Raw genomic sequence first — 11,786 nt, forward strand, 5'->3', positions numbered from 1 at the left:
AAATCAAGAGATTACAGATGCTGGCGAGGGTGTGGATGCAGGCACCCTCCTACACTGTTGGTGGCAATGTAAACTGGTGCAGCCCCTCTGGAAAACAGTGTGGAGGCTCCTCAAAAAACTATCCATAGAACTCCCTTATGACCCAGCAATAGCACTGCTAGGGATTTACCCAAGGGATACAGAAATGCTGATGCAGAGGAGCACATGTACCCCAATGTTCATACCAGCAATGTCAACAATAGCCAAATCATGGAAAGAGCCTAAATGTCCATCACCTGATGAGTGGATCAAGAAGATGTGGTATACATACACAATGGAGTACTACATGGCAATGAGAAAGAATGAAATCCGGCCATTTGTAGGAAAGTCGATGGACCTCGAGGGTGTCATATTAAGCGAAATAAGTCAGGCAGAGAAGGACAGATACCATATGTTTGCACTCATAGGTCTAACAGGAGAAACCTAACAGAGGAACATGGGGAGGGGAAGAGGGAAAGAGAGTTGGAGAGAGAGAGAGGGACGCAAAACCTGAGAGACTACTGAATACTGAAAACAAACAAGAGTTGAAGGGGAAGAGGGAGGGGGAAAAGAGGTGGTGGTGATGGAGGAGGGCACTTGTGGGGAAGAGCACTGGGTGTTATGTGGAAACCAATTACTATTAGACAATAAACTATTAAAAAATAAAAATAAATAAATAAACAAAAATAAGCCATTTCAAGCCTTACCTATGATGCTTTTTATGTTCATAAATAATAATGATAAAAAAACATTAGCTAAATCAAAAAGAAAGAAAGTTTGCCATTTGCATCTATGTGGATGGAACTAGAGGGTATTATGCTAAGCAAAATTAGTCAGAGAAAGACAAATATCATATGACTTCACTCATATGAGGACTTCAGGACACAGAACAGATGAACATGAGGGAAGGGAAGCAAAGAAAATATTAAAACAAGGAAGGGGACAAAACATGGGAGACTCTTGAATATGGAGAATGAAGGGTTGTGGGACAGGGGATGGGTTAGGGACATTAAGGAATCTACTTCTGAAATCACTGTTGCACGTATGCTAAGTAACTTGGATATAAATTTTAAAATAAATTAATTTTTAAAAAAAGGAATAGCTAGATCAAAGTAGATATACTTAAAAAAAATGAGCTAAGTTCCAAAGCACCAAAAAAATAAAAAACTATTACTGAAAAATGAGTCAATGACTATAGACATTAGCAGATCTTGCCATTGTGAAATATTGCTTCATTTCATATTATTGAAAATCATACATAATTTTCAAAACATTTTAAGTTCTATTTCAAAGCTATAATAAACTTGCCAGACAATTTTTAAAAATTTAAGATCCATGTACCAATGTGAGATACAAATTTGACAGGAAAGCATTAGTAAATTAAATTCTTTAATAGCATCTTGGAATAGTATCTTGAAATTTAATAGTATCTTGAAATAGTCCCACTATTATCAAATTCAATAATGTCAAATGTTACAACCCAAAATATAAGATTTTAAAGTTAAAAGTTTCTCAATCTTTCTTAGTTTCTAAATTTTCCCAATTATAATTCTATGTAAGTGTTAATAGTCACAGCTTACTTCTCACAAATATTGATTCCTATATCAAGATTTAGGAAGCTTAAATTGTCTTCCTCATGGTCACATGGCTTCAAGAACTATAACTACCTTCTCATTCAGATGCTCCAAAGTTCCCAAGGCATTAGATAAAAATCTCTTAACACTGAAAAAATGGCTAAGTGTTAAGATTAACTTAAAGGATTTCTAAGATAAAGCAGAAAACTAATAACAAAATGTTAAACAATTTCACCTACTAAAACCACATGGCCTATAAACCCACTCATTCTTAATAGAAAACCCATTAGTTAATCCCAACAATAAAATGACATGTTGGAGTACCTAGTTAATGAAATGGAAAGTAGGGATCAATTGCTACCTTAGACAAAATGTGGTAAAAATTAAAATGGTATTTCTAGTCTAACATTGCAGGAGCTCAGGAAATGGGTAAGATCTTTACAACTCTGAATTACCACACAATGTACAGAAGACTTTATATAAATAGATGACAATGTAGTTTCTATTTTTTATCCTTGTAAGTGGGAGGGCAGATCATTTTATCATCCTCCTGTCCACACTTAATTCATAAAATTATATGGAAAGAGACTAATAAATGTTTAAGAGTAACATTTATTTTTTTTAACTTAGGTGAGTTTTGTAATAAAAATGTTTTACCAAAGTATAAGGTCAAAATTAAAAAAATAATAATGGTCAAAGGCAAAAGCAAATGTCAATGATGCAGAAAACAATCCCTTAAAAAAAAAAAAGATACTAACAAATGAAATAAAATAGAAAAAAAAAACCTTTTTATATTATATATGTCATTGATATATGACAATCAAAACAGAGTTTAGATTTTACAAAGAAAAGCTCAAAGAAAACCAGTGATACCCTTTTCTACTCTGTTTTCTACTCTGTTCTACTCTGTTAGCAAGTACTGGCTAGATAGAAAACTAACATTTGAAATCAAGCACGAAATTCCTATAGAGAGGATACTAATTAACTTCTGATATTTTCTGATATCATTTCTGATATCACACATGGCAGACTCAAATTTTAACCAACACAACAACAAAACCCAGACAATAGTGAATATAATCTACACCCAATTTGGATAATAGTGACTTTATCTATACCTGATTTGATTCATCATTATAGGTTAAGTAGAAAGGATAAGCAGAAAATCAAATCAGCATGAGTCATACCAGAATACAATAAAAACAACTGCATGTAATGTGACTGTTTCAGCAGTAAAACTCACCTAAAATAACACGAACAAAATACTGCGTCAATATTTAGATTCAAATTTTACAAAGACAGTAAGTTGTCACTCCAAACTAGTGTTGAAGAAGCGGTATGCAAAAAACCAAAATTTGAATTAGAAAAAGATGTATAACTGCCTTCTTCCAGGTGGTGGCACAATAGAGGGAAAAAAGAAAGAAAAATAATAATCTCTCTCACACACACACAGATGAAAACTCTTCTCCACATTAATTCTTTAAAAAACAGTGAAGCACACAAAGAGATGCAAGACCCTTACACACACCTTTCTAAAAGCCTACTGTACCTATTTTAGCTATTAAAGAATCGACCAGGGTCAAAATGCTTACAACGTATTTATTTATAAGTGCCCAAAAAATTTCATGTAAGAAAGCAATCACTTAACATAGGTCATTAGTTTTACTTAAAATTTTACAGAGAGTAAAGCTGTCAATCATAACTAGTTCTGGGGAGGTGTTTATGTCACTTTTTGGATAACCTATATTTATACTCAGAAGACTATTTAAAGAAATATAAGCCTTCCTGAACCCAAAAGCAAATTTTATACCATGAAAATTTAAGATAAATTACCTTTAAAAAACTAAGATGAAAACAATTATAAAGTTACACATTTATCCAAAATCAGACTTGTTTAAAGATTTGCCTCAAAAAAGGCCTTAACAATAGCAATTATGGCCACTTTCATTTTGCTTAATTCATAAAATTATAATTTAACTTGGGTAGCAACACTGTCTTAAAGGAAGTACTAAAGCAATACAAAATATTTTTTAAAAATATCTCAGGGTTCCTGGGTGATTAAGTCAGTTAAGCATCTAACTCTTGATTTTGACTCAGGTCATGATCTCACAGTTCATGAGATCAATGCCTGCATCAGGCTCTATGCTGACTATGCATAGCCTGCTTGGGATTCTCCCTCTCTCTATATCTCTCTCTCTCTTTCTCCCTCTCCCTGTCCCTCCCCTGCTCATACTTTCTCTCAAAATAAATTAAATTTTTTTTTTTAATTTTTAAAAGAGAAAATAATCAATGCTTCTTTCTTGAAGTGATCCAAGGAATTAATTGGTAGTAAACCCAGTAAATGAAAGTAAACTTACTTTTTAAACACATATATGGACACACACATAACACATATGTGATAATAACCTCTAAATAGAAACTAGGTATCTTCAGAAGGGAGAGGGGAGGAGGAATGGGTTAAGTAGGTAATGGAGGTTAAGGAGACACTTGTGATAAGCACCGGGCAATGTATGGAATCGTTCAATCACTGTACTGAACACCTGACATTAACATAACACTGTATGTTAACGGAAATTAAAATATAAACTTAAGAAAAAAAATGGACACAAGGAAAAAAAAAGAAAACTAGTTATTTTCTTTACTTCTGAATAAATTTTTTAAAAGCATAATGGGTATATATTGCCACATTTAAAACCTGTAATCCGGGGCGCCTGGGTGGCTCAGTCAGCTAAAGCATCCGACTTCAGCTCAGGTCAGATCTCACATTTGTGGGTTCGAGCCCCATGTCGGGCTCTGTGTTGACAGCTAGCTCAGAGCCTGGAGCCTGCTTCTGGTTCTGTGTCTCCTCTCTCTGCCCCTCCCCCTCTCATGCTCTGTCTCTCTCTGTATCAAAAATAAATAAAACATTTAAAATAAATAAATAAATAAATAAATAAAACCTGTAATCCAATTTTTAAAAAGTAGATTTTTTTTAACTTTTTTAATGTTTCTGTTTTTATTTATTTTTGAGAAACAAAATAGGGGAGGGTCAGAATGAGAGGGAGATACAGAATCTGAAGCAGGCTCCAGGCTCTGAGCTAACTGTCTGCACAGAGCCCGACACGGGGCTCGAACCCACGAACTGTGAGATTATGACCTGAGCCAAAGCCAGACGCTTAACTGACTGAGCCACCCAAGCGTCCCTAAAAAAAGTAGATTTAAACATTAAGTATGGAATTAAAATGTTACTTATAAGAAAAATACAGAAAGCTCACCACTTAAGACTTGCTAATGACTAGACAGGGATGAAAGGAGAAAGGTGTGCCTAACTTAAAACATGATACAAGTATGAACCAAACTTAGTTTATGAGGTTTCTGACTAATGAATGCATGCTTTGTCAAATTTATCTCTTTTTTGTCTATCTTCTTAACAACATTATATACTTTTCTGACCTTGAACACCTGGCTTCTTGGAGTTTTATTCCCATTGTAGCCCAAATCGATTCCATTACTGGGAGAAGATGGACCAATTCGAAAGACATGACAAAATATCCTCACAATCCTTAAAAGACTCTTCATTTGAGCATCATAATTACTAGACAAGCTGAAAATAAAAGTTAAAATATGAGTAGGTTAGATGGAATAAAACAAATTATATCTTAAAATACTTATTTTAAAACATTTTCATCACATTAATCATCTGTTTCCTAATATAACTGGCGAAGTTCCTTTCCTATCGTGATAGGGGATGGAATGTTGTGTTTAACAGGAAGTTGTTATACATTACTTGGTTTGCATATGAAGGTATTATTAATGTTTAAGCAACCAGAATAGAACCAATAATCAAAGCATAAATATGAAGGAAAGCACCAACAGTTGGTTTCTTGAGACATCAACTTTAGGCAATCTCTTTCACTTCCAAAAGTATATTTATAAATTGACTGGAGTCTTTAGGACTCTTAGAACATTTCACAGAGGAAAAAATAATAGAAATGTTGATTGTGTTCTTAAGTCAACCTACAACTCCATTGTAGAAGCTGAACTTTCTACTTTTTCTATCCAAACTTCATTTCCCTCCCTAACCCAAGATTCCTAATCAGTTCACATATAGTAGAACACTTACATTGAATAATCTTAAAGTTACTATCAGCATCAGGACGGTTCTCTACATAATGAGTCATTTTATGATTCTACATATAGGATATACATACCACTATGAAGAAAAAAAAACTCAAATCCAGTTGACACAACAATATTGAACATGAAATAAACCTCTGACAAATCAAAAGCCCTTCAGAATCTTATAGTGCCTGGGAATTGTTCACCATTACAAATATCAACCAACCACTCTTCCACAGAGAAAACTGTAGGAGTTAGGCTAAATCTGTATTGAATCTCATGACAGACCTATAAAAAAATATTTGTTGTTGTTGTTCAGGAAGTTGTTTAATTTGGAATCTCTAACATCAGTTATCTTATATTACAACAGTTGCACAAAAGCAGAGTACTTACATAAACTTTTGGGCAGAATGGATACAACTGTATCCTTTAATTATCAAAGCTTACCCTAACTTCCACTAAATGTATTTTACCCAGCTCACAGGAGATGAAAAGTACAGCATAGAGAATATACTTAATAATACTGTAATAACACTGTATGGTGACATATAGTGACTATGCATATCATGATGAGCCCTGAGTCACATGGAATTGTTGAATGACTATGTTGTACACCTGTAACTAATATAATATTGTATATCAACTGTATGTCAATAATAATACTTAAAAGGATTAGTGGGAGCCTGGGTGGCTCAGTTGGTTAAGCATACGACTCTTGATTTCAGCTCAGGTCAAGACCTTACAGTTTAAGCCCTGTGTCAGGCTCCATTCTGGCAGTGTAGAGCCCGCTTGGGATTCTGTCTCTCCTTCTCTTTCTGCCCCTCCCCTGCTCACTGCCTCTCTCAAAATAAACAAACAAACTTAAAAAATAAATTAATTAGGGGCGCCTGGGTGGCTCCATTGGGTAAGCCTCCAACTTCAGCTCAGTTCATGATCTCGCGGTTTATGAGTTCAAGCCCCACTTCAGGCTCTCAGAGCCTGGAGTCTGCTTCGGATTTTACGTCTACGCCTTTCTTGCCTCTCTCCAGCTCATGCTCTGTCTCTCAATAATAAATAAACGTCAAAAATTTTTTTAATGAATTAATGAAATGAAATGAAATGGATTAGTAATGGGGAAATAGCAAATGCCTACTTTTGAGAATTCCAGTGTGTAAGTGCCAACTAGAGGGTATTGTCTATGCTGGTGATATGTGAACCAAAATTTCCTGACATTTTCACTTCAATAGTCATTGTTTCTCATTCTAAGAATTATTAAGTTGTTAAAAATAGTCAATGAAAATTAGCTGTCAGTTACAGCTATTACTAAATATGCAATTACTACTATCCATACTGTTTTGAACTGGGATAGCTACATCATATTAGCAAAACATTTTGTTTTAGTAACTTTGTACTGATTTTTATATATTTGTCTTTATGAAGTGTTTCTAATTTTATGTCATAAGATTGTTGAGACTGACAAAACAGAAATGTAGTTTGGTTGAAACTATTCTTTTTTTATTGTGTTATGACTCTTTGAAAAATTAACTATGATTACTCTAAAATTTTTACATGAGTAAGAGTGAATTTGACTTTCCTCTGCAAAACTGCCATATATTTAAAGATTTAAATAATTGATCTAGAAAACATTTCATGACTTAAGAAGTGTTTTCTTAACAATGGAGTTCTGAATATCATCTCATTTATTAATACCATATAATAATTTTATATTAGTATACCCAGTTTAAACTTCTTCCAAGCTGAGTCACTGATCTAAAAAATGCTACTTTTCACATTACAAGTGAAATCTTTAGTATTATACAAAAATATCATAAAATCTAAACTTCATCATATCTTTCTCCACTTGATCATAAAATGATAATTTCTTCCCAAGTCACAAGGTCTCAATATAAAAGTTTTAACAATAATTTTCTAATTTAAGGCCTTTCAATGAACTTATCTTTGGTTTATATAAACATATACTTTCATTCAATGTCTTACTAAGCAAACAGCTGTCATTTCTTTATTCATTTGCACGTTGATAACTATCTTTATCTTTAATCATAAGTATACAGAAAGCAAGATAATTCACTGTTAGTCACACACATTATGTGCAAAAGGGACTACAAATAAATATTTATTATCTAGGGGCACCTAGGTAGCTAAGTTGGTTGAGTGTCTAACTTTGGCTCAGGTCATGATCTCGGCAGTTCGTGATTTCAAGCCCTGCACTGGGCTCTGCGCTGACAGCTCTGAGTCTGGAACCTGCTTCGGATTCTGTTTCCCCCTCTCTCTCCCTTTCTCTCTCTCTCTCAAAAATAAATTTTAAAAAACATTAAGAACAATTTTTTAAAAAGTAAATATATATTATCTTTAGTAAATATCCCTAGAATTGGTTAGACAGAAGACTATGCATTTTTTTAAAAAGTAAACTAATTAACATTTCAATTGTCACTTAATATATAGTTGAATCAGTTTTCTTAATTAAAATTTCTATTAACGTGGCCAAAATTATATCACATTGTGGATTAAGAAGCACAAAATGATTCATAAATGAATGAACAAAAGGGAGACGATTTGCAAAAGTACCAGGAAACATAAACTGGCAGGGGGAATAATCTGTATTTGAGATCCTCTTACTCTATCTTGGCAGTAGTGAGACAATATATGTATTGGTCTCTACTCCTTGTTCTTGGCACAAAGGTCCTAAAACCCTCATAATTTCCTAAGTGATAAGAACACTAGGAACATGTTTTGTTCTAATATTTGGTCTTTGACCACAGTTCCTGATCCAGAGTTCCTAAATCCCTTGTAATTTCCTGGGTGATAGCAGTATTCTTTTGTTCTACTGAGGGGAACCTTAGTGGACTCCTGGATGGAGGCTGGTCACCTCAATCAGGGAGCTTCCAGACGGGTGAACACATCCACATACTGGGAGGCTGATGCCCCCAACTCCATGCGGACAGAAGTTCCCATGCTCGAGACCCTCCAATACCTTTTCCTATGAATCTCTCCATCTGGCTGATCATCTGCATCATTTATCATATCTTTGTTAACAGAGTAGTAAATCTAAGTGTTTCCCTGAATACTGTGAGCTGTTCTAAAATATAACCAAATCTAAAGGGAAGGAGGTCATGAGACCCTCCAATCTGTAGTGAAGTAAGACAGAAGTTATGGCTAACCTGGGGACCTACTACTTGGAATTGGCATCTAAAAGCGGGAGCAGTCTCCTGGGAAGGAGTCCTTAACCTATGAGATCTGATGTATCTATATATGGATAGTTTTCAAAGCTGAGTTAAACTGTATGCCAGCTGGTGCTGAAGAATTGCTTGGTGGGGGGAATAAAGAACTCACAACTGGTGAGTGTGGTAGTAGTGTTAGGTTAAGGTAGTAAAGGAGAAAGAGAGGATGTCCCAAAACAGAAAATAACACAATAAATTACAATATAATTCTAATAACCAATACTCACTAACAACCTCAAGAAAAAGATACCTAGGGGCACCCGGTGGTTCAGCAGGTTGAGCGTCCAACTTCATCTCAGGTCATAATCTTGCTGCTGTTAGCGCAGAACATGCCTCAGATCCTCTGTCCCTCTCTTTCTGCCCTTCCCCCCACCCCATGAGTAAACATTTAAAAAAATAAAAGAAAAAGATACTTAGAGCCCCAAAATGGCCATAATTAATAGATTTCATAGAGCATTTGAAAAGGAGCATTGTGAGGGGTGAGGCAGTACAGTTTAGTAAACTAGTTTTAAAACTTGTTCTGGCTATGGCTCCCTTGTTCCTACCCTACTCCTGTGCCACTCATCTCTCTATTACTTTTAAGAGCTAGACTGGAACCCAGAATCTGCTCTTTATTAGTGAGACCAGGAATCCTTGTTCTTCTATGTATTAGCTTGGTAAATTGTTAACTTCAGTTTTTTTCTATGTAAAATGGAAATAGCTATCTAAATAACAAAATTATTGTGAGATTTAAATAAAATAATTTATTTCAATGCTCCTTAGTTTAGTTCTTGGTTATAAAGTATGAAAGGTGAACTTAAAATAAAAACATAAACATATAAAAGCATAGGCTTTCTCATTACTGTGGAAAAGCAAAAAAATAGGACAGAGATTTAGGTAGAAAAAACCAGGCTAGTTTTCTAATATAGAAAAACAAGGTGTTTCAAATAATTATAATCATGATCTCTGGCATTTTCCATATATATAATCATCATCACCATCTCTACTATGTGCCAAACACTATGCTTGGCACTTCCCAGTATCTTATTATTGCATGTTTACAACAATTCATCAAGAAAATATTTACTACCATTTTCCAACAAGGAAATAAAATCCTGACTAGGCTGTAAAATTAAATATAGGGCGAGATCTTATCTGTTTTATTCACAATCACCTACCAGATGGCCTGGGGAATGGGAGTTACTAAAAAATATGTATTAGATGGATGGGTGAACAAAAAAGGGAAACTCAAACAGTTACTTGCTGAGCTCACACAGTAAATAGTGATACCTGGATTTAAACCGGTGTCTGGCAGACTCTTGAGCTATGCTACGTCTGAATCACAGAAAGCCCTCATCAAATAAATGGATTAATGGAAATGACTAAATAAAATGAGAGCATTACATAAAGCTGAAATTCAATGAATCCCATAAAAAGAATCTTAAGTATTCTCAAAGTTAGGAACTGAATGATACAAATTAGCAAATAGTATAGTGAGTAGAACTGAAGAAAGACTTAATGTCTAAAAAAACAAAAGAGGGTGACCTTGGTACCATAAGTGTAAGGGGCCTAGCAAAGATCCTTCTACATAAATGGTACAGAATATGATTCTGGTCTGAGTACACGAAAAGCCCAAAGGAAGGCAGAAACAAGAAGCTAACATAATGGACTTGACAATGTAGCTGATGTACAGAAATAGCATGGAGTTGGGAGGAAGAAACTCTAACTGCAACCACAGAGATGAGAGAAGACCATGACCTGTTCTAAGACTGCCGGTGTGTTAAAAGAAGGAAGTAAAATGAAAAGTACAGAGGGGAAAGCTCCATATTAGAAGTAGGCCAAATTTATAAGCTAAGAAATAACACATTAACCATTTCTAAATGGCTGTTTATTCTTAATTGGGACACCAAACTATATACAATGAAGTACAGTTGCAGGAAAACCAAAGCATCTTTTGGAAACAATAAAGAACTGAACAGAGGGGGACAGTTTAGAGCAAAAGCTTTATAAGGAATCATGAAGGTACACTGAGAGCCTGAAGAGTAGCCTATACTCAGAGTTCTATAAATTAGCAATCACAATTCCCAAACTATTTCTTGGGTGAGGAACAATAACAACAAAAGACTCCTAAGTTTTCATGATTCTTCTTCATGTACGCGTACTTAGATGACTAATCTATCATCTTATAAAATTTTAGAAACCTATGTCCAAATCCACTTAAATAAGTCCCTGTTTTCCTTCTCTGTAGAGACTAAAATCTCCCAGCAATAGCTAAGTAATTGCTCTGTTCTTTAAAACAAAACAATTAAGTCAGCAGAATTTTAGAACATCTTACCACTGACAAAAACATCCAACAAAATAAACTATTCCCAGAAAAACCTGAAAGGAGACAGAGCTGACAGATTCTGCTACCTATGGATTTGCTTATATTCTGAAACACTTACCTAAGCAGTTTATGACCATTTGTTGTGGCAACTTCAGCAAGGCTTGTTAGAATCTTCAGGTACTGGCTTTCACTTTGCTGAGACAAATGTTCCAGAACTTGTCGTAACTAAATTTTTTACAAATAAAAACTGTGATTATACAATAATCCATTAAACTTTACCAAGAAATTAAGTACCTATTAGTTTAAAAAGTATCCCAAAGCCAATTAGTTTAAATCAAGTCCTTTATAGTTATTTTGCCTTACAAAACCTAAAACAAAGTTGACATAAAAAATTTCAAAATTACCCAGTAAAAAGGCAATAGAAAATATAAACAATAGTGAAATCACCAAGTTCATTTATAGAAATTTAATTCCAAACTTCTAAATTACAAGAGAAATTTCAACTGCAATTTTTCAAAGAGTAAAGCTATTACAAATCTAGAGCTCAAAAAACTAGTGATTACTAATGATACT

General features: G+C 34.3%; 1 protein-coding gene across 2 annotated transcripts in view; it reads right to left on the reverse strand.

Moving 5' to 3' along the window:
* HACE1 (HECT domain and ankyrin repeat containing E3 ubiquitin protein ligase 1) overlaps nt 1-11,786 on the reverse strand; it is a 103,942-nt gene that overhangs the window by 53,055 nt on the left and 39,101 nt on the right. For both annotated transcript variants that reach the window (XM_029944102.1, XM_029944103.1), the window contains 2 exons: nt 11,332-11,438; nt 5,025-5,175 (listed from right to left, as the gene is read on the reverse strand). In XM_029944102.1, the coding sequence (XP_029799962.1) occupies nt 5,025-5,175; nt 11,332-11,438 (258 nt within the window). The remainder of the gene's footprint in view (nt 1-5,024; nt 5,176-11,331; nt 11,439-11,786) is intronic.

The sequence above is a fragment of the Suricata suricatta genome, chromosome 7, assembly GCF_006229205.1.
Source record: "Suricata suricatta isolate VVHF042 chromosome 7, meerkat_22Aug2017_6uvM2_HiC, whole genome shotgun sequence".
NCBI lineage: Eukaryota > Metazoa > Chordata > Mammalia > Carnivora > Herpestidae > Suricata > Suricata suricatta.